Here is a 24,281-nt window from a genome sequence, read left to right as displayed (position 1 = left end):
GTGACCAAATACTTATTTTCCACCATAATTTGCAAATAAATTCATTAAAAATCCTACAATGTGATTTTCTGGATTTTTTTTTCTAAATTTGTCTGTCATAGTTGACGTGTACCTATGATGAAAATTACAGGCCTCTCTCATCTTTTTAAGTGGGAGAACTTGTACAATTGGTGGCTGACTAAATACTTTTTTCCCCCACTGTATGTAGATTGTAGACGGAGCGGAGAGTGCCAAAAGCTCACCTCTCCAATGTCGGATGATCATGGGCCTTTTGCAGCGGACACTCCGTTGTCTGGCTTATTTAAAAGCTTCATTTCCCTTTTTGTCCCAATCCCCATTTTACTTGAATGTGACTTGTTGGTCTAAGCATATATTTCATGATCAACTTGCAAATGAATCTAGGAGGCCAGTAACAAAGTTCTATCTCAGAAAGTTATGTTTGTGAATAGCCTAAATAAAAACATGATATGGTAATAATGAAAGAGAACCAACAATTGCAAGATAGAATAATGGAATGGGAAGTTTAAACAAACCTTATAGGTTTCTGGCCTCTCTTGACCAAAGCTTTAGGAAAAACAAATTGTGTGCCCCAGAAAATCCTTGTAAACCAAACTGCCAATAATATAGGCCTACACTAAATAAACATGTAATTCAATCAAATTTGCAGTAAACGTTTGGACTCCATACAAAGGCAATTGTGAAGATAGGCTACCATTTTTTAAATATTCTGTCAGATAATAAACAAAGGCACATCAGCAAGTAATTATTTATGGAATTATTAATTAAAATTAATGTGAAACTTAGTATTGACCATTTGAAGTCAATGGGCTCACTGCTGAGAAATCCTTTCTGCAAAGTGTGCCAGCAAGCCACGGGGATGACAGCGATCATTTAAAAAGGGAGTAAAACTGGTTGAGCAGAGAAGATACAGGCTTGTCAAAAAGCCATTGTCGCCTATCTGGAATATATATTATGTAGCCCACAGATAACAATTTATTCTATGTGACCGGAACGCTCAGTCTTCCATCCTCTGCTCTTCCCTGTCCGGCGCGCAGCCACTGGCTGGATGCACAGCATCATGCACATCTGGACATTGCCGGCTGCCGCTAAGTGCGCATCACCGAGAAAGAATACTTTATAAAGACACTCACCTTCAATAAAACACCTGGTGTATCAGCGACGAAAGGGAATGCGTTATTTTATTTCATGAATTCGGTATACAATTGCACGAATTGCAATTGAATTCCCGCATCGTCTGTCTGAAGATATTGGACGCTGTTCTCAGCCCGGAAGTGACAGGCGCGTCATCATGGTATTATTGCACAGGAGGCATTCCCTGGCTTTTGATTGGACTCGTTGAGGTGGCGCGTGCTGAGGGTCGGTGGTGGAAATGAAAGGTTACTCCCGGTCAGAGCGTACTGAGTGGAATTTGATTTAAAAAGCAGATAAATGTTTCAGACAGTAGGCTATTGTCATAATAAAACGTCGGGTATATACTGTATTAGCCAGACTACATATAGGTTTGTCATTGCTCGGGTTTTTGTAACGCAGAGTGAAGTCATACAGATGTGCATGATGCTGCTTTGGGGACTGTCGGATTAGGTCAACCGTCAAATCCAATCAAAATGTAATCCAACCAGAGTTTCAGAACATTCGGGGCTCAGCCACTGAGGTATAGGGCTCAGCCCATTGTGTCATGTCAGATGGCTTCACTCCTACAATAGCTCGTCCCTCAACCGATCTGTCTTGTAGGAGGTGGAATTCATCTCTAAAAATCGAGATTTTGCTCATCAGCCTACTACTAGTGCCATGTTTTGTTTAAATCACTCCCCTCTCGTAGCTATGACTCACTGGCTACGAGTACTATGGCAAACCATGCTTGATCAGCTGAACAATTTTCTCCAGCTAGCAGCCTAGTGCAAGCTTGTTTGAATGGCCTTACAGTAGCTACTGTAGTTTACCAGCTTGTTGATGAAGTTGTACTACAGCAAAGTTATGGGACTGTTCTAAGAAATCAGTAAGCATGTAGCCTATCTCACAGCTGGCACTGTGCCTCACTACTTTGTAACATTTAAAGAGCAGTTAGCTGTGCTGTAGAACTAGGTGCACTAACCACGGCAGAACAGCTATCTAGGGCCCCGTGTAGCTCAGTTGGTAAAGCATGGCGCTTGAAACGCCAGCGTTGTGGGTTCGATTCCCACGGGGAGCTAGTATGAAAAAAAAAAAAAAGATGTATGCACTCACTAACTGTAAATCGCTCTGGATAAGAGCGTCTGCTAAATGACTAAAATGTAAATATCATCGTATTTGCAGGTCCGAGAAAAAATGTATTTTCTAAAATATGTTCATGCAATTCTACGTCATTTTACACGACTGGAGACATTAGAAGGATATTTTTTAATACCACACAACTGACCGAAATGACAGGCTACTCTGACACTGACATAGGCTACTGAGATCAATAGAACGAACAACCCTGTCTTAAACGCAACCAATAGCATAGGCTAATGAAAGAGTGGAGACAGATTTTATAATATAAGGAGGAAATTATAGTCCACAAACTTTCCAGTGGCATTGACTCATCCAAACTGTTTTTACCGCAATTGTATTTTGAAATATTGCTGCCTGCTGTTCATTGACAGCCACAACTCAACAATCAGCTGTTTGATATTTTCCAGGCATGCTGCCCAATTGCAGGCGCTGCCAACTGTAGGCCTACATATGCTTGTGATGTGATAAAACACAATTCACAGCATTTAAAAAAAATGAAGCTATTGATCCTCTGTGGCTAAATTATGTTCTCTTGTATAGTATTTTCAATGATTTCATTTATTTATGTACGACAGGAGTAATTATATAATTTGGCAGATTTATTTAAATTATTCTGCAGCACCTCCAGCACACCTTCCCAGGGCTATGTTTTCTTCCATGCGCTCCGCAATGCCAAAAAATCAACACTTTGTATTATTGATTCAATGGCTTGTGGTCCGTAACCCCATATGAGGTTATTGCGTAGGTATACGTAGTCCTACTGTTAAAATAATATGTAAAGTAACCAAATCAGCAAGTAGCCTACAATTACAAGGGAATCGTTTCAGTAAGTCAATGAACAAGTGTTTATATCTACGGTAATCACTTTTTTCCTGCTTAGCCAATAGTGGTTTTAGCTCAATTGATATAGTATTGATGTGGTCCAGTGTAGCTCAGTTGGTAGAGCATGGCGCTTGCAACGCCAGGGTTGTGGGTTCGATTCCCGCGGGGGCCAGTATGATAAAAAAAAAAGTATGCACTCACTAATTGTAAGTCGCTCTGGATAAGAGCGTCTGCTAAATGACTAAAATGTAATGTGGGCCCAATGGCTTTTTTAACCATTGTAGCACAGAGACTGCACCAAGTTTATATGCTAATAAGAAAATATTTCAAATGTCTTTAATAGCCTATGGGAAAGGTGTAGAAATGTGTATTTGCATCATTAGGCTGAATGAAAAGCATTGGAAAGATCAGGGAAGCTCATCCGTTATTAGGCCTAATTGTGTGTGTGTGTAGAGAAGATCTGCATTGCTTTCAATTGTGGTTTTGTCACAGTCCCTTTCGATTCGTTTTTTATTTAGTCACATGCACCGCATCGCAGATGTATTTGCAGTGTACAGTGAAATTCTTAAGCTCCGAGCTCCAACAGTGCAGGTGTGAAGGAAACAATAATACTACTACTACACAGTAAATTCCATAGTGTTAAATATGCAGTGTCAAAGTACATTGACTCTTACAGAGTTATTACTACAACAGTTGGAGTAAGATACCGCCCAGTGTTGGTGAAAAAGTACGTTGTTAAAAGACGCAGTGTCAGACGTACTCTGGAAAGCTCCGCCCACCTACGACTCGTCTCAAACGGACCACACATTTTCACGGCGCCATTTTCTTCATGTGGAATGACTGCGGTAAGTTTCTCCTAAGCGACTATACACACATTATTTGTCATTTTAACAGAAGCAGCATTTAAGAATTACTTTATATCGTTGCTAACAGTGCACTCTAGTTGGTTTTAGGTCTTAAAATGTCGAATTTTAAAAAGGCTAACGTTAACATGTTGTGACTGACTTCTGTCCAGTCCATGTGCCAGCAGTATTAAGCTAACGTTAATTAACATTAACTGACGAACATAACGTTCAAACTAGACAATGTCAGCCCGATTTATTGTAAGTTATGTTAATACAACGTGGAGGGGGATTGTGTACTTCTTGTTAACGTTCAGATATTACAGGAACATAGCAAAGACTAAGGGGAGTTGGCTAAACTAGCTACAGTTAGCTACGTTAGCTTGACTGGCTAACTATGTGCGGGTGGCATGGATTTATTATGTTAACGGCGGGTAGACATTAACCTTGGACACTGCTTAAGCGGTGTGCCTTTATTTTTTCCTGGATATTATACAAAATGACTTTCGGGTTTCAAAGCAGCAGCAGTACTGTTAAAATACTTAAGCACTATCTTAGCACACACTTATGGTGTAACGTTTAGCTAACATTATTCAATTCAATGTTATTTATATTGTCAAATCATAACAAGAGTTATCTCAAGACACTTTACAGACAGAGTAGGTCTAGACCACACTCTATAATATACCAAGACCCAACAATTGCAGTAATTGTGCGGGCAAGGCGGTAACATTAATGTTACAAGGATGAAAATCAGACGTTATCCTTTTTAATGTGTTTGACAGTAACTTCAATTTAACTGGCCATTTCTGCAAAAGTGCTGATCATTTCTCAGCACTTTGGTGGCTTGAAACAATATTTTTTCTTATATTTGAGGAAATACTGCTAAAATAAGACCATCAACTTTTTTAACTGTGAGAAATTGTACTGATACTATTTGCAGGGAGCATGCTGCTTAAAGCTAAACTTGGAGATGTCCAAAAATTTGTCAGAATAACTGAGCCAAATCTGAAAGACTTTTTGATTGCAGGTAAGAATTTGACAATGTTAGTAATAACTGTCTGAATTTAGCTGTTTAAAATTGATATACTGGAATATTCCTAAAATGATGGGACATGTTAAGTTCTCAGGTTTTTGGAACTGGTCCATTTTTGTACGTCTAAATTTCTTCTGTTTTGCCCTTGGTAACTACACTTTAATTGTGGATGCATTGCTTAAGGTATAGTTATGATGCTACAAAAAAAACATTTTAATCACTTAATAGTGTTTGTTTAAAACCTATTTTATAGGGTAAGGTAGGTGTACACAGTGAAATTATTATATAAATAATGATTTACTTTTGTTTACACAAGCTTTTATCCCTGTTTTTTCTAGCATTTGCAAAGTTTGGTGTCCCAGCTGTAACAGAAGGTGTGAAAATTGTTGACAGTTCAGGGACTGAATTGGATGATGATGTTTTTGAGGATATTATAAAGGATCCCTCAACTGGGGTGCTAACCATCAAATATGACTCAAGTTTGTTTCAGTTAATTAGACTAATTAATGAATACGTTATTTCTTTGTTTTATGAAGTTCATGGTGTCTATTAAATAAGTGTCTTAGATTATGAGGGAACTATATATAATTCTTTTTCTTCTAAAAATCATGGTTAGAATCTGTCTCCATGGTGGCCTCTTCTGAGCAATCCCAACCATCATCCCTTGATACCTTGGACTCTGAGGATACAGTCATTATTTCAGATAGCCCCTCCAGAAAACGCCAGAGGCTGGATACAGAAGCCAAGCAAGTAAGACAATTCTGACATTTTAAATTCTGTTCTTGAATCTGTTCTCAGAGAATTAAAATTACATTAATATACATTGTAAATTACATGGTTTCAAAACATTTTTGAAGTCCTGATTAGGGATGTCCCGATCAAGTTTTTTTAAGCGCCCTATCCGATTAAAAAAGTATCTGCTGATATTGAGTCCTGATCAGATACTTTTATTTATTTATTGATAATACAGTGCACACTTCGAGTACATTCAAGTTATTGTCGCTGTCTGGAGGGAGTTTCTTACCATTATTGGCTTTTTCATTGGATTTTTGTAGCACTTGCAATCTTTGAGATTGGATCGGGACATCCTCTGACATCATATTAGTTTATTTCCAGTTTATTTGCAGTGGACATAACATGCAGAATTGTTATGCATTTTGTTTTAAGTTGGTGGAATCAGCTCTTACCAACAAAACCGGTGGGGAACGTATAATAAATGAATACAACCGAACCAAGTCCTTGACGGATGAAACAAGACGCAAAATGGTGAACATGCTGGCAGCTGACATGACAGAAATGAATGGGTAATTTGTTAATAGTCCTTGTGTTCTCAATCTGTAAATCTAAATCTGAATCTAAGTGAATATGACTGCACAATCCTTTCTTCTTCAATTTTGCAGTACATCTCCACCCAGACAGGTGAAAGAAATGTATGCCAAAGGAATAGTGACCTTATTCCCGTACCTCAGTGACCCATTCTCTAAGAATGGCTATGTGAGTTGCACACAGTAATAGTTGTAATGTTAAATATTATTGGAAGTTTTTGAATCCTACCAGACCATGTTGTTTTCAATGAAGTATCCATTTTTGTTATCCTTTCATCCTTCAAGGAGCATTATTATGATGGCGAGAGTGGAACTGGGTACTTGGCCTGGAGGATTAAAACTATTCAGAGAGGCACCGCCAAAGACAGGCGATCATCATTCGGAGGTAATACTGGAAAATGTATGGAACAAAACAGTTGCTAGATCAATAATTGCATTTGTTGCACTATTTCTCAGACATATAGTATAATGTGTAACTACATCCTTCAATTCTGCTAGCTCCTCCCTCTTAGCAAATTTAAAGAAAATATGCATCAGAGACCTACAAAGGACTGTGACATAAGGGGGGTTGCCTCGACACTGACTGGTCGAGGCAACCCCTGGCAAACTGGCCTTGCAAACTTTAGGGTGATTTAAACCAGTAGATGGCATTTTCATACATTTTTCAACCCACAAACTGCAGATTTCATAAATTGTGAAGAAATAATGTCAATATTAACACCAGCATTGATGCAGGGCTCCACACTAACTTTTTGTCTTGGTTGCACTTGTGCGCTTAACTTTTTATTTAGGTGCACCAGCACAAAATGTAGGTGCACCCAAATTTTTTCCTTGCGTCGCCATTAACGCCACAATTTCAAGGTCACCTTTTTATCACGCTCCATATACATTCATATATCATGTAACCACCCCCCCTTTGCTGTCCTCTGCCCCTCAGATGGCCAACACCTGTAATTTGGCCTTCTTCCCATTTGGCCTTGGCTAAACCAGCTTGCCACACTCCCTAGCATCAAACATATCATTCATATCATTTAGTTTACAGCTCAAAAAGTATATTTTACAGTGGAGTACTTCCTTTAAAAGTTAGCCAGGCTACTAAAACTTTTGACATGATTGAAATTTTCCCGTGTTGTGTAGAATCAGCCAAAGGATCAACTGGTGAAGACATGTCTGGAGGACCGACTGTCAGACGAGAATCCCAGTTTGTTCCAGAGACTGCCCTGACTGATGATGAGTGCAACAAAGCAATCTCACTGATGAAACATTCTGCTGATGCAGACACAATCAAGAAGAAAATGGAACTGACGTTTGTGTATCGCCGCAAAATGATCCTCGACCCCAGCAGTCAAGCAACATACTGTCTGAGTTTCCACGCTTTTAAAGACGTCAAAAGCTTGGTAATTATGTTATTTTGAAAATACTATGACAAGTGAATTGTTTTGTAAGACATTGTAGTGATACTAGCTAGCTAAACTAGCACGCAATACAATTTGATTGGCTGTCAAATAACTGAAATTGTCACCAACACCACCCCACTCCAGGTTGAACAGGATTTTGTTCTAATGTTCGGAGAGGATACCTCAAGCAAGCTTCTGGAAAGGTGGCCGGTCACGTTCAAGAAAAAGATCATCAAACAATGCAGAAAGCTTCCATCCACAAGTGAGCTTGAAGAACTCTTGCTGGCAGCTGATCCTCCTGAGGATGGCACTGAATTGGATGTTGACTTTGGTAAGATGCTTGTAAGCCTACCTTTTGTGTTGTATTGCAATATCAACATTATGTGTAAACATTTAAATATCAACATAATACTAAGAAGCTGGATCTGTGAAAGATTTACGAGTACGTTCTGTAGCAGTATATTGAACAAAACTTTTGAGATTTGACTCAGCCCTGTGGATGTTTTAGTTAGAGAACTTCTTGTGATGTAGAACTGCTGTCTGTCTGGGGGTCTTTTGTAAAGAAAACAACGTAACTGAAGTGTGTTAACATTGAACTTGTGTTGTTACAGGTTGGGACAGTGATCTGTCATCGGTTTTACTGCTTATACACCTGATTCCACCCTCCGCTCAGGGTCGGAAGAGACCAGGAAAGGTTTCCGCATCCCAAGCAGAGAAACATCTTGTGGTATTCAAGAAGGTTTGTATTTTTTCTAATTTGTGGTATGAACACCTAATATTAGGCTACAAGTATTCATTCAATATTCATATTCAATAAGAGTAGTGTATTGGCTCTTTCTGCATATTCTACAACTACTTGGCCATTAACTACAGTTTTCCCTCATTTGTCTTCGCAGACCGGAACAAACATTCAAGAGCATCTCGATGCCATCACTACTAGCGCTCAGCCCTATCTCCTAGCTGTTGGAGTTAAGAAGAATGCAATCCACCAGTTCTTCATCATTATCGACAAGAATGCCATACCTTGCAGGTCAACCTCTTCTCTTGTTGCTTTTGACGAACTATTTAAGGCACATTTTGTGTTTGGCACATCCTACAACACCATGCTCCACAACATGTACACTTTCATCCAAACTACAGTGTACAGCATCGATGCTGGCAAGGTCAAAGAGAGCCCTCGTGTTGCTGAAATCAGGGCGAGGTTACTTCATTAGTGCTTGAAGTTTCTCCTCGAACATGAAGTGTTTTGTTTGTCAGGCTGAGTTATCGAGTTCAAATATGCTTGTTAGGCATTTACGATTAGTTCACGGTTACTTGCCTGGAAAAAATCTCCGGCTTAAATGTGCTCAGACTGGATGTGGCTGTGCGTTTGGTACGTTTTCTGGTTTTAGGAAACATTTAAACACAAAACACACTGAGTATATTGACCAACAGGTTGACCCTGATGTTTATTTAAGCAGCATTGGAGAGGCAGTGACCACTAATGTAGAGGAGACAGCTACAACGTCACGGACAGTTAATGAACACGAGGTAGCCACATCTACTCTGTTGAAAAAGTCCAACAGGAGCACTCTAGATATGTGTGCCTCTGCTGTTGCACAACTAAAAGCAGCTGGATTAAGTCAATCTACTGTAAATAGTTTTGTTTCCTCCATGGAAGAAGTGTTTTTTGAGATTCAAAGTCAAGCTACAGATGCAGCTTTGCAGTGCTTATCTCCACAGGAAACTGAAAATAAGAACAGAATAGAACAATCTTTGCAAAAGTTGGAAAACCCTTTCACACCCTTAAATTCAGAAGCTAAACGAAATAAACACTTCAAAGAGAAATGGGGAATCGTAGAACCTGTTGAAAAGGTGCTTGGCACAAGATTTGACAGCAGAAGAAACAAAACAACTGGGACATACGATCAGGTCGTTGTAACTGACAAGTTTGCATATATTCCTATTTTAGAAACACTAAAGGCCATTTTTCAAAACCCAGAACTTGCAGACATGTTCAAGCCCAGGCACATGCCCAAGGAAGGTGTGTATGCAGACTTGAGAGATGCCGCCTATTTTAAAAAAAAGTCCCTTATTCTCTATAGAAAAAGATGCCATACAGATCCAGCTATTTTATGACGACTTTGAAACAGCAAACCCCTTGGGGTCTAAAAAGGGTATACACAAATTAGGTGCTATATACTTTACATTAAGGAATTTTCCCCAATCTTTAATTCATCATTGATAAATATTCATTTGGGTGCTCTTTTCCATGCGCAGGACATCAAGCGTTATGGTTTTAATTTGATACTTGAGCCACTTGTCAGTGATCTTAAAGTACTCGAGACAGAGGGACTTAAAGTTCCCAGATTGAAAGATGTGATTCACGGTACCATAGTTCAGGTCACTGGTGATAATCTTGGGTTGCATGGTTTATTTGGCTTTGTGGAGTCATTTGGGGCAAGGTATTGTTGTCGTTTCTGTCTCCTTGAGAAAGATTGTTTTCAAACTGTGTTCTGTGAAGATGATCCAAAAGTTGTACTACGAACTATCGAGATGCACAAACTGCACTGTCAAACTTTACAAACAGATCCTACACTACCTCATATCTATGGTGTCAAACGCATTTGTCTGCTGAATTCACTACAGTATTTTAATACAGCCAACAATTTTTCTGTAGATATAATGCACGATATTTTAGAAGGAGTTGCTCAGTTTGAAGTCAAACTTGTCCTGCAGTACATTAAGGAAAACTTCCTAAATGCTGAACAACTGGCTGGTAGAATACATGCTTTTGACTATGGATACAATCAGCAGCGAAACCGTCCACCTAGAGTAAAGTTGTTTGATGGAAGTAATGATTTGGGGTTGAATGCTATACAGTCTTGGTGCTTATTACGTAATATGCCTTTGCTATTTGGTGATTTAATACAGTCAGATGACCAGCACTGGCATCTTCTACTTTTGCTTCTACACATTGTTAACATTGTATTTTCCCCAGTCCTTACAGAAGGCATGACCATTTACCTCAAACATTTAATCATTGATCATCATCAGCTCTTCAAGCAGTTGTTTCCTGCAATCAATCTCTTACCAAAGCATCACTTCATGATTCATTACCCTCGTAATATAAAAAACATCGGCCCAGTTCTGCACATGTGGTGCATGCGTTATGAAGCTAAACATAATTTTTTAAAGAAGCAATTAAAAAGCTTTAAAAATGTAACAAAAACATTAGCCAAAAAGCACCAAAGTTGTATGGCAATGTATCGAGAGTCCTTTAGCAAGGAAAGATTAACTTTAGGTTCGGGGAAGATGGTAACACTTAGTGAGCTCAAAGAAGGTCCCGAGATTGCTTTAAAATGTGGGTCTGTATTGTCTACCAGTGTGTTTTCTGCCAAGTGGATCAAACATCATGGTACAGAGTACCGCCGTGACTTCATTATCTGTACTGAGGTAGCATTTGAGATGCCTGTATTTTGTAAAATCAAAATTATTGCTGTGAAAGATGACTGTGTATTGCTCTGTGGAAAACTGATGGAAACAGTGTGTTTTGATTACCATTACTATGCCTTTAAGGTCAGGATGCATCCAGACAGGGTTCAAAAAGGTGATCAACATTACTGAACTGTGTTACTTTAAACCTTTTGATGTTCAAATGAAGTATGGAACGACAGATTCCTCCTTGTATGTTGTTCCCTATTGCCATTTTATGGAAACCTAAGGTCAATGTTTTAAAAAGGGATTTGTATTCTTAATATATTTTAGCCTGACATAGTTGAGCTGTTAATAAAAATTTGAAATGCATTATTTTGTGGTAAGTTGTGATTTTTACTCACTTAATGGAGTATTTGGTGTAATTTGACACTAAAAAAAGTGTAAAATGAATACTGCTGAGATTTATTTCCGTGACACTATACGGTGTTAGAATTTGACTCTATTTGAGCTTGTTTTTCACTGCAAGATAGTCAATTATCAACACAATAGTGTGTAACATCAACACTTATCAGAGTTATTTTAACCTTGAGTGTCAACTCCATGCAGTGTTAAACTGGACTGGAATCAAACTCAATCAGAGTTGATTTGTTATTTTAGAAGAGTAAATGATTAACTCTTCCAAGGGGTAATATTTACACTCTCCAGTGTTATTTAACCTTTAGTGTAAAATTAAAATAACACTATTCAGTGTAAGCGAGTGTTAAATTTTTACTCTATTTAGAGTTAATTTAACTCTAAAATGTTAACACTATGAAAAGAGTCAAATTAACACTATTTCAGGGTGGGACCATATACACTCAGAAATAGTGTTAAATTTAACTCTTTAAGTGTTACTTTAACACTTCAAAATTTACTGTGTACTACCGTATTGGTCCGAATATAAGACGGCCTTTTTTCCCCTCGAAATAGGTCCAAAAAAGTCGGGTCGTCTTATATTCGGGGTCTAGTATTCAGAGCGCAGTTTCTCTTCTTCGGCGCTCCCTTTAAATGTCAATACACATTCGCGGGCACAGATGGCGCCAAAAATTCGTTCCGGACGGAGGGAAGAGGCGTCCTTAACAACCAGCCCGTTACCGGTGTTTAAAGATGGAAAGACAGGCTGACCATTTAGAGACAAGTGGCTCAAAAGTGGGCCAGGTCAATAAACAACAGCGGAGGAGCTATGATGCCAATTTCAAAATAATGGTTGTCAATAAGGCAGAGTCATCTAACAACTGCCAAGCTGCCAAGACATTCGGGGTCACTGAGTGTAATGTAAGAAGATGGCGAGCAGAAAAACAACGTCTAAAAGATGCTAACAGTCAGCGAAAATCCTTCCGTGGTCCTCAAAGTGGTCGTTTCATTGAGGTTGACCGGAGGGTTTTTGAATATGTCAGGGAAAAAAGAAGTGAGGGAATGCCCATTACCAGAGCTGTCATCCAGGTTAAGGCCCTGGAAATCGCCAGAGAGCTCAACATCACTGGATTTAAGCCAGCCTCGGCTGGTGTCGTAGGATGATGCGGCGTAATGGACTGTCACTTAGACGGAGAACGAGTTTGGCCCAACGCCTGCCGTCAGACTTCGGAGAGAAGCTGCTTTCGTTTCAGCGCTTTGTTATCAACCTGAGGAAGAAGCACTCCTACCCGCTGGATCAGATCGGCAATGCTGATCAGACACCCGTTTATTTCGACATGCCAACATCGGTGACTGTCAATAGAAAGGGAGAAAAGTCTGTGTTGGTGAAATCAACGGGCAACGAGAAGAGCCGCGTCACTGTCATGTTGACATGTCTCGCTGGTGGCAGCAAACTCCCCCGTATGTCATTCTTAAGCGTAAGACTGTGCAAGGACCCAATGCCAGCTGGCATTATTGTGCGCGCCCAGGAGAAGGGCTGGATGGAGTCGGGGCTTGTAGTGGACTGGCTAAAGGTTGTGGGGCGCACGCTACGGGGGACTGAGGAAGAGGAGGAACATGCTCGTTCTGGATGCGTTCCGCGGACATCTGACTGAGCCCGTGAAAAGTCAGGTGCGAGCAATGAACGGGGATCTTGTGATCATACCAGGGGGAATGACAAGCCAGCTACAGGTGTTGGACGTAGTTGTGAACAAGCCTTTCAAGGATAACCTGCGAAAAAAATACACAGAGTGGCTCCTGTCTGGCAACCACGCACTCACACCGACCGGGAAAATACAGAAGCCGTCAGTCCGTCTACTGTGTGAATGGATCCTGCATGCATGGGATGCTATTCCCTCACAGAGCATCATCGATGGCTTTAAAAAATGTTGCATCTCAAATGCATTGGACGGCAGCGAGGACGACGTGCTTTGGGAGGAGCCGGTGGAAGCGGAGCAGCTGGGGAGCGATGACAGCGAGAGCGAACACAGCGGGGCAGAGGACGTGTGTGAGGGATAGAGAGACATCGGAGGAGAAGTTTGGCGAATTTTTGTTAAGTTTAGTTAAATGTGTGGCCTGTATTTTCTCTGTTATTTAAAAATGTTGCTTTATTATTGCTTGATATTAATTTTGAATCATACTGTACATAGTTTGCCTTTGTGTTTAATTCACTGTGTTTTTAATATTGTTATTTTAAAATAAAATGAAGTTCTTTGTTCGGCAAATCTAGTCTGCAAATCTGTTTTTCTAAATGTTTGTGTTGAAAAACGGGGGGTCGTCTTATAATCAGGGTCGTCTTATATTCGGACCAATACGGTACTAATAATAATAATATTAATACTACTACTAATTATTATTATTAGAATAATAATAATAATAATAATAAACACATGTTTACAACTGTGACAATGACATTAAGGACAGCTCCTCTTTCCATGGCACCTGGTCAGATGAATCTAATCAAATTTTCAATCAAATCAAATGATATTTGTCACATGCGCCGAATACAACAGGTGTAGGTAGACCTTACCATGAAATGCTTACTTACAAGCCCTTAACCAACAATGCAGTTCAATAAATAATCCAGGTGAAAGCTATGATCCCTTATTGAAATAACTTGTTAAATCCACTTCAAATCAGTGTAGATGAAAGGGAGGAGACAGGTTAAAGAATGATTTTAAAGCCTTGAGACAACTGAGACATGGATTGTGTAGGATGTGTGTGCCATTCACAGGATGAATGGGCAAGACAAAACATGTAAGTGCCTTTGAACGGGGTATGGTAGTAGGTGCCAGGCGCACCGATTTGAGTGTCAAGAACTGCAACACTACTGGGTTTTTCACACTCAACAGTTTCCCGTGTGTATGAAGAATGGTCCACCACCCAAAGGACATCCAGCCAACTTGACACAACTGTGCAAAACATTGTAGTCAACATTGTCCAGAATCCCTGTAGAACACTTGTAGAGTCCATGCCCTGACAAATTGACGCTGTTCTGAGGGGAAAAAGGGGCAACTCAATATTAGGAAGGAATAAAATGTCTACAGGGGAGCAGGAGTAGTGATGTGTATTAAATTGTAAGATAATAATAAAAATACAATAAATACAACAAGATTAATAAAAACAAACAACTCTCACATATCACCTCCCTTAAACTCGATCTAAACTGTCGAATGGAGACCAGAGAGTCTAATTTCAAGGTGGCCTGAAGGCTATTCCATGAGCTGGGGGCATAAAAGCATTTTTTCCCAGGTCAGTTGAGACCCCAGAACCAGCCAGTCCAGAGAGCGGGTCTCAAAATTGCTGGATCGCCAATTAATACGTGATCTGAGGTTTATATACAAAACGTAGCCAATGCAGGGCCCTTCTGATAGTCAGAGACTTCCAGCCAACAGAACTATACAAAATGCAGTGACGTGTACGAAAATTGTCCCCAGTGATAAAGCGCTGTACTGAGTGATAGACTGAATCTAAATGTTTTAAAGCAGTCTGCGGCATGCCTTTAGATTATATCTATCACGTCTACTCCCGCTCCCGCGCTAACTCCGTTTACTAACCACCGAACCTGGCAACCCTCATCACGCACACCTGCGCCTCATCATGAGGCACACCTGAACTTCATCACTACCCTGATTACTTCCCCTTTATCTAGCACTCACTAGCTTATCTAGCACTCACTAGCATCACATTGGTTCAGTTTTCATGTCCAGACGCTTTGCTTGTTTTGTATCTCTCCAAGTTCGTTATTATTAAACTCACCACCTGCTTCCTGACTCCCTGCGTCTACCTTACAATATTACTGTTATCAAGTACTGAGAGAAGCGTTGCTTGAACAATCTTCCTTCTTTCCAAAGTGAGGCAGGATTTATTTCTATAAAAAAACAAAAACTTAATTCCCAGCTTTTTTGTAAGTTTTTTAATGTGTGTAAAAAAAAAAAAACGTATCATCAATCCAAATACCCAAGTACTTATAATGGGGGACTTGCTCAATTTGGGCTCCCTTCAATATGCAAATATGCAGATCCTCAGGGACAATATTAGGAGACCTAGAGAACAACAAAACTTAGTTATGTAAGCATTTAGCAATAGTTTAAGATCAGTAAGCGATTTTTGAATTGAGTCAAAACCATGCTGAAGGTCATGAATGGCCTGCTGTACTGAGGGTGCACAGGAATAAATGACTATCATCCGCATAGAGATGAATGTTACAGGTTTTAATAGATAGACCAATATTATTTATAAATGTATAAATAGTGAAGAGAACAGGGCCCAAAATCGACCCTTGCGGTACACCTTTCGTAATATTGAGGAAAGTAGATTTGATACAATAAGTAAGCACACATTATGTCCTGTCCGTGAGGTAGTTCTTGAACCAATTGCAAGATGCCTAATCTAGGCATATTTCAGACAACCTTTGAACAAGTAAGAAATGGTCAACCGTATCAAACGCCTTCTACAGGTCAAAAAATAAGGCAGCACAATGGTTTTCATGATCTAAACAATATAGCACATAATCTAAGACAAGTGTAGCCACTGAAACAGTGCTATGTCCAGGTCTAAAATCAGAATGGTGCGCATTAAGAATAGAATGAGAAGTTTAAAACGTTTTAAGCTGAGAGTTGGCCAGGAACTCAAACTTTGGCAAGGCAGGATAGCTTGGAAATTGGACGGTTATACAAGTCAGAATAATCTCTGCCTTTGTGTAGGGGGAGGACTTGTGCCGTTTTCCAGATCTTAGGCATAACCCCAGAAATAATTGTCAAGTAAAAAATATAGGTTAATGATTCTGCAGTAGGTGGGGCAGACACTGTAGCAAAAAGGGTGAGTCAGCACCAGTGGATTTGTTTTACATCGATCTTCAATAAGGCATCAGACATCAAATGGTTGAAATGAAAATGAGGAATGCGTATCTGGGAAAGTATCGTTCTCTGCAACCTGGCTCGAGCTGAGTAAAGAACTCCCTCTACTGGAATCAGAGTTTTCAGAAGCCATTTTATCAAATAGGTGGCCCACTGAGGCAAAATGGTTATCAAACGCACCACAAATGTCCATCTTATCTGTTATAGGACCAGAGACTGTCATAATCTGCTATGGTGGAGTTTTGTTTCAGAGATTTTACTACCTTTAAGAAGAAGCAGCTGGATTCCCACCATTCTCAGATACACAGTTCAAGAAGTATGTTAAGTTTGCTTTTCTAACCAGAGAGAGACATCTATTTCTTAAGCATCTGAAGGACTGCCAGTCAGACGTAGAATCAGTCAGCCTTAGCCCAAGATAAAGGGGGAGCAGGTAGCTGACTAGTGATGGCTATTCAGCAGCCTTATTGTCTGGGGGTAGAAGCTATTGGCCAGTCTGTTAGATTTAGCCATGATGCTCCTGTACTGCCCGCGTCTGAGTGATGGAAACGGGAGAACAGGCCTTGGCTCGGATGGCTGAGGTCCCTGATGATCTTCTTGGTCTTTCTGCGACACCAGGTGTTGCAGGTGTCCTAGAAAGCAGGCAGTGTACCACCCTCTGTAGTGCCTTGTGGTCAGCGGCGGTGTACCAGGCTGTGATGCAGCCCGACAGTATGCTCTTGATGGTGCTCCTGTAGAACACTGAAGGCCCTCAGTGACAGGCTACATTTCTTTAGGTTAAAGAGTCGCTGTCGTGCCTTCTTCACCATGGTGTCTATGTGGTTTGACCATTTAAGCTCCTCTGAGATATGTACGCAGAGGAACTAGAACTGTTTGACCATCTCCATTGTGGCCCCGTTGATGAGGATGGGGGCTTGCACAGCCTGGTTCCTCCTGAAGTCCACAATCAGCTCCTTTGTTTTGCCGACGTCGAGGGAGAGGATATTTACCTGGCACCACACTGTCAGAGTGCCTACCTCCTCTGTGTAGTCTGACTCGTCATTGTTGGTAATCAGGCCTAATACTGTCGTGTCGTCAGCGAACTTGATGATGGAGTTGGAACTGTGTGAGGCCACGCAGTCGTGGGTATACATGGAGTACAGGAGGGGACTGAGGACGCACCCTTGTCCCCCGTGTTGAGAATCTGTGTAGAGGAGGCAATGTTGCCTACCTACAACACCTGGTGGCGGCCGTAAGGAAGTCCAGGACCCAGTTGCAAAGGGAGGAGTTCAGTCCCAGGGCTGTGAGCTTTGAGGTGATCTTAGAGGGCACTATGGTATTGAAGGCCGAGCTGTAGTCAATGAACAGCATTGTCACATATGCATTCCTCTTGTCCAAGTGGGTGAGGGCAGTGTGCAGCGCAATGGCAATTGCGTCGTACATGGATCTGTCGGGCGGTAAGCGAATTGGAGACGGTCAAGTGTGTTGGGGAGGGAGGTGGTGATATGGTCTTTGACTAGCCTCTCGAAGCACTTCATGATGACAGAAGTGAGTGCTACGGGTCGGTAGTCATTCAGTTCAGTTATTTTCCCTTTCTTGGGCACAGGGATGATAGTGGACATCTTGAAGCAGGGGGGTTAACGGCCTGAGCTAGAGAGAGCTTGAAAATGTCAGAAAACACAACAGCTAGCTGATCTACACATGCTCTGAGTGCACGGCTAGGGATGCCGTCTGGGCCGGCAGCCTTGCGTGGGTTAACACGTTTGAATGACTTACATTCGTTCTCCGTGGCGACTGTAAGCACGTAGCCCTCGTTGTCCTCAGGGGCTCTCCTCGGCAGCTCAGAGTTGTTTTGCTCGAAGCGTGAGAAAAAGGTGTTTAGCTCGTCCGGTAGGGGGATGTTGGTGGGCGTGACTGGCTTTCTTTTTGTAATTCGTGATCGTTAGAAGCCCCTGCCATATACGCCTCGTATCCGACCCGCTGAATTGCTCCTCCACTTTGTCTCTATACTTGTCTCGCCATCTTGATCGATTGTCGTATTTGTACTGTTTAACCATACATTTGTCCTCGGTCACCTTGCCGTGTTTATAAGCAGCATCTCGCTCCTTCAGTTTCCCGACAAGGCTGCCATCAATCCATGTTTTTTTATTCAGATAAGTTTTGAAAGACACCATCGGTATCATATCATCTATGCATTTTTTATGACTCTGAAGACTGAGTTGGCGTATTCATTGATGTTATCCCCAGAGGCGACCCGGAACATATTCCAGTCCACATTTTCAAAACAGTCTTGGAGCATGGAATATGATTGGTCAGACCAGCGTTGTATAGACCTGAACACCGGAACTTCCTTCTTGAGTCTTTGTTTGAAGGCGAGGAGGAGCAAAATGGAGTCATGGCCAGATTTGCCAAAAGGACGGGAGATGGCCTTATACCTGTGTCGAAAAGGTGTGTAGCAGTGGTTCAGCGTAGAATCTCTGCGAGTTGGACAGTCAATGTGTTGATTGTAATTCGGGAGCACGGTTCTGAAATTACTTTTGTTAAAGTCCCCCGTGACAATGAATGCTGCCTTTTTTACACAGTCTCCAGTTCAGGGTACAATGAAGATCTTTGAGAGCATTTATGGCGTCGGCTTGGGGCGGGATGTACACAGCCGTGGCAATAATCCCTGAGAACTCTCTCGTAAGGTAAAAAGGGTAACATTTGATGACCATGTATTCCAAGTCGGGAGAGCAGAAGCTCGCAAGTTCCTGAACGTTTCCCCCGTCGCACCACTTGTTATTGGTCATAAAGCAGAGTCCTCTGCCTTTATTCTTGCCTGAGAGAGCACTCTGGAAGGAGATCCTCACTCTGAGTTTACTCACTAATGATTGAACATTGGCAAGTTGTATGTTCGGTAATGGAGGACGGGTTGCTTGGTGTCTCAATCTCACTAAGGCCCCCCACATCTGCCTCTCCATTGGCGTCTTCATTTCCAACTCTCTGGTAGGACTCCCAGGCAACTCGGCGCCTCACCGAAGAAGCTAGACCATTGTTCCGCTGTCTCCGGGAATTTGGGAAGGTCGGGTTTCAGATTCCTATTCCATTAGTTCTACCCGGGTGTATGAAGTAATACTCAATTTGTTTTGTGCAAGAAGATTTGAGAAAAACACATACAATAAAAAACTACTAGAAAAAGTTGAAAGTTGCAATGTTTTGTTGGCGCTATCTTAGCCTTCTAACATCTCCTACGTGGCTGGTGAGCATTGTAGAGGGGAACAGAAAACACGTAGGCCTACGTGTTCATGAGAGTCTTACCTTTCAGGAATGGGCTCATGGCTACTATGCAAGTGAAGAGCAAAATAATCCACTAGACTATACTGTAGCCTACATATGATGCTTTCAAGACAACTGGGAACTGAAAAAAACGAGGTCAAATAATGACATCAGTGATCTTCAGGTTGAAAAGTTGGCGCTCTAGAAAGATACACGTTTCCAACTTGGAATTCCGAGTTTCTTAGTTCCCAGTTGTCTTAAACACTCTGAAGTCGGAAGTCAAAGATTTCCGAGTTCACAGTTGTTTTGAACGTGGCAATAACATGCTAGCAAAATGCTCTGACAGTCCAAAGATAACCCTGAAGGAACTGCAAAGCTCCACAGCGGAGATTGGAGTATCTGTCCATAGGACCACTTTAAGCCGTACACTCCACAGAGCTGGGCTTCACAGAAGAGTGGCCAGAAAAAAGCCATTGCTTAAAGAAAAAAATAAGCAAACACGTTTGGTGTTCGCCAAAAGGCATGTGGGAGACTCCCCAAACATATGGAAGAAGGTACTCTGGTCAGATGAGACTAAAATTGAGCTTTTTGGCCATCAAGGAAAACACTATGTCTGGCGCAAACCCAACACCTCTCATCACCCTGAGAACACCATCCCCACAGTGAAGCATGGTGGTGGCAGCATCATGCTGTCTGGATGTTTTTCCATCGGCAGGGACTGGGAAACTGGTTTTGAAGGAATGATGGATGGCGCTAAATACAGGGAAATTCTTGAGGGAAACCTGTTTCAGTCTTCCAGAGATTTGAGACTGGGACGGAGGTGCACCTTCCAGCAGGACAATGACCCTAAGCATACTGCTAAAGCAACACTCGAGTGGTTTAAGGGGAAACATTTAAATGTCTTGGAATGGCCTAGTCAAAGCCCAGACCTCAATCCAATTGAGAATCTGTGGTATGACTTAAAGATTGCTGTACACAAGCAGAACCCATCCAACTTGAAGGAGCTGGAGCAGTTTTGCCTTGAAGAATGGCCAAAAATCCCAGTGGCTAGATGTGCCAAGCTTATAGAGACGTACCCCAAGAGACTTGCAGCTGTAATTACTGAATAGTTATGCACGCTCAAGTTCTGTTTTTTTGTCTTATTTCTTGTTTGTTTCACAATAAAATATATTTTAAATATATTAATAAAATATATTTTGCATCTTCAAAGTGGTAGGCATGTTGGGTAAATCAAATGATACAAACCCCCCAAAAAATCCATTTTAATTCCAGGTTGTAAGGCTACAAAATAGGAAAAATGCCAAGGGGGTGAATACTTTCGCAAGCCACTGTATGTGCATGAAACCCATTATCAAAACAGTTTTTTTCCTTCACATTTACCACAAAACCAAGGTATGAATACTGTTGTGTGAATGTTTTGTTAATCATCTGTACAACTACTATATTTTGGATTCACAGACTTCACCCTCCCTAAACCTGTTCGATCACCATGCACTGCAAAATCATTCTGGCTATGGATGCGGAGAACAGCAACACATTAACATCAACAGGCCAGAGGATATTCCCATAGGACTTGGGGCTCTGCTGGGAGTTTACCTCATATTTAGATTTGTTTTTAAATTCTGCTTTGCCACTAAAATCATAATATACACTGACAACTAAAATATTGTGTTATTGTTCTTATTGTTATGTGTATTAATAGGAGTAGTTCAAAAATTAACCCCAAAAGGTTCTGCAAAGGGTTCTTTGAGGATCCATTAAAATTAGTTATTTGAAGAACCCTTTTAAAGGGTTCTTCTTAGAACTTATAGGGGTTCCCCCACAGTTTCAATTTGAAGAACCCCTAAAGGATACTCCAGGAACCTTTTCTTTTTAGAGTGTAGTCTTAATCCAATGACAGGGTGACATTTTTGATTGATTTCATGTGGAATTCACATTAGTTGAAAACTCAACCAAATATAAATCAAAACTAGACTTTGAACTGATGTCTGTGCCCAGTGGGGAGCACTCACCTTAACTTAGCTAACAGAGATTCAGTGAAAACAAAAATCTGACATTGATTTCAAAGCAGCGCAATGACGCTGTCCCAATCAAAATGGTGCTGAAATTATCACCCAGTTGACCACATGCAACAATTGCTTTACATTTATTATAACAGTTTGATGACTTTGGGAGTTTCACAAACACCTAACCATGGCTCTATGAATTAACTAGTGGCGCATTCAGTTGAAAACAATTTTTTACACCATCGCAGCATCGCAAAAGATTCGGGGCTGACCCAAAATCATTCTGTGCTAAAGCCCCGAAAGCCTGGTCCTGGTGAAGTCCCATAGTCAATGATGTGTCGAATCGAATAATGCACTTAAGAGATGTTAAAAAGGCCCAATGCAGCCATTTTTATATCTCTATTAAATAATTTCTGAGTATTAAGTGCCTTACTATAATAGATTTGCACGGGTGATGCGCAAAAATAGCTTTTTAGCAAAAAACTATTTCTCAAGCAAGGATTTTGCTCGAACTGTCTTGGAGTGGTCCGAGTGGAGGGGAAACTGAAAACATACTGGCAGAGAGGTTTGGAAATCTTTGTTATTGGTCTCTTAACCAATTTACAGAATGGTGATGTCACCAGGGAAAGCCAAAACTCCCGCCTATGCAAACCTGCTGATTAGAAGGTCCTCCATAGTGTATATTAAAACAGCAACTATTAGGAAATAACACTGATTAAAACAAAATCACACTTTTACAGTGTAAGTTTCATCAGCCGTTGTACAATATGATACAAAACACAGGAAAAACAGAATTTTGGCAGCACTGGGCCTTTAAAGGTTTAAGTAATGAAAATATGTTATGAATAAATAAACTACAAGAGGACAACTCCAAATCTGACAACAATAGCTATGTATTTACACAAAATAAATAACATTTGGACTTTAAAACCCAGTTATGCACATATCAGGCCTATAGCCTACATTTGTTTATTCTCACATACAGAAATATATTAGTTTACTCAATCAATTCCCATGTCTTGGCAATTTAGTATTATCTTTGTGAGAGTAACCACCTATGACGTTTACACTTTCCACAGAATTCTGGCCATGTCACGATCTACTGGGTCAAAGAGTGACCCCCCCATGTTTCTAAATGTTAAATCCAAATCCCATTACTCAATGTTCAATCCCTTACAATGCAATCCTGACCTGATCCCCTTTCCAATCCCTATTTCATGGCATTAACAAAATCTCACAGCACATTGCCTGCGATCTTACAACCTGTATATGGCATTGTCTATTTATACAGGTTTATGACAATGGCATAGTAGGGGTTCGGTCCCGTGTGGCTCAGTTGATAGAGCATGGCACTTGCAACGCCAGGGTTGTGGGTTCAATTCCCATGGGGGACCAGTACAAAATATGAAAATGTATGCATTCACTACTGTATGTCGCTCTGGATATCTGCGTCTGCTAAATGACTGAAATGTAGAATGGGTTATATCTGTGCAGTAGCTCAGACAGTGTGGTCTAAATTTAACGCTAACATCATGTGACATGAATGTCTGCTCTATTTTAGCATTGCTGCCTGCTCCTCACAGGCAGAAAGAAAGAGAGACTGGGAGTAGAGAGAAGCACGACACAGAGAGACTAGCACGTAAACATCACCCGTGCAGCCCTGCATGCATTCCCTTGGTACACCAAACACAACCTGATCAGCAGGAGGAAAGAGCTGGTCATGAATGGAGCGGGATATCAAATGATTTTCACCCAAATGTACAATATTTCCCTGCACTATATACCTATGCTGAATGTAAAAGAGAGCAAAGGATCAGAGCGATGGCCGTTTGATTGTGTTTATATGTGTGCATACAGCACGTGTCCATTTCCAGTGTGTGCTTATATGTACACTACAGTTCAAAAGTTTGGGGTCACTTAGAAATGTCCTTGTTTTCTAAAGAAAATCAATTTTTTTGTCCATTAAAATAACATCAAATTGATCAGAAATACAGTGTAGACATTGTTAAGGTTGTAAATGGCTATTGTAGCTGGAAACGGCTGATTTTTAACAGTGAAGAGGCGACTCCGGGATGCTGACCTTCTAGGCAGAGTTGCAAAGAAAAAGCCATATCTCAGACTGCCCATCTTAATCTTTTATTTTTATTAGGCAGTCTGAGATATGGCTTTTTCTTTGCAACTCTGCCTGGAAGGTCAGCATCACGGAGTCGCCTCTTCACTGTTAACGTTGAGACTGGTGTTTTGCGGGTACTATTTAATGAAGCTGCCAGTTGAGGACCTGTGAGGCGCCTGTTTCTCAAACTAGACACTAATGTATTTGTCCTCTTGCTCAGTTGTGCACCGGGGCCTCCCACTCCTCTTTCTATTCTGGTTAGAGCCAGTTTGCGCTGTTTTGTGAAGGGAGTAGTACACAGCGTTGCACGAGATCTTCAGTTTCTTGGCAATTTCTTGCATGGAATAGCCTTCATTTCTCAGAAGAAGAATAGACTGACGAGTTTCAGAAGAAAGTTATTTGTTTCTGGCCATTTTGAGCCTGTAATCGAACCCACAATTGCTGATGCTCCAGATACTCAACTAGTCTCAAGAAGGCCAGTTTTATTGCTTCTTTAATCAGCACAACGGTTTTCAGCTGTGCTAACATAA

General features: G+C 40.9%; 2 protein-coding genes and 1 non-coding gene across 3 annotated transcripts in view; 2 read left to right on the top strand and 1 right to left on the bottom strand.

The window, feature by feature from the left end:
• The window catches only part of LOC121567712 (long-chain-fatty-acid--CoA ligase 3), a 49,911-nt gene extending 48,632 nt beyond the window's left edge, over positions 1-1,279 (bottom strand). The window contains exon 1 of the mRNA XM_041877941.2: positions 1,152-1,279. The gene's annotated coding sequence lies outside the window, so the exon portion shown is untranslated. The remainder of the gene's footprint in view (positions 1-1,151) is intronic.
• Positions 1,280-2,135: 856 nt separating this feature from the next.
• Positions 2,136-2,209, top strand: trnas-uga. The gene has a single exon. It is a non-coding gene; the product is annotated as a tRNA-Ser (tRNA).
• A 1,512-nt stretch (positions 2,210-3,721) lies between these two features.
• On the top strand, positions 3,722-11,479 carry LOC121567711. Its single transcript, XM_045220939.1, has 11 exons — positions 3,722-3,938; positions 4,879-4,965; positions 5,310-5,345; positions 5,588-5,721; positions 6,139-6,275; positions 6,372-6,465; positions 6,582-6,681; positions 7,434-7,693; positions 7,838-8,024; positions 8,305-8,432; positions 8,590-11,479. Exons 1-11 carry the CDS (start codon positions 3,923-3,925, stop codon positions 8,905-8,907), a joined length of 1,497 nt encoding a protein of 498 aa, XP_045076874.1. The 5' UTR covers positions 3,722-3,922; the 3' UTR covers positions 8,908-11,479.
• Positions 11,480-24,281: the final 12,802 nt, after the last annotated feature.

The sequence above is a fragment of the Coregonus clupeaformis genome, chromosome 6, assembly GCF_020615455.1.
Source record: "Coregonus clupeaformis isolate EN_2021a chromosome 6, ASM2061545v1, whole genome shotgun sequence".
Classification (NCBI taxonomy): domain Eukaryota; kingdom Metazoa; phylum Chordata; class Actinopteri; order Salmoniformes; family Salmonidae; genus Coregonus; species Coregonus clupeaformis.
The sequence above is the reverse complement of the archived record's forward strand: the minus strand, read 5'-3'. Positions and strand labels throughout refer to the sequence as shown.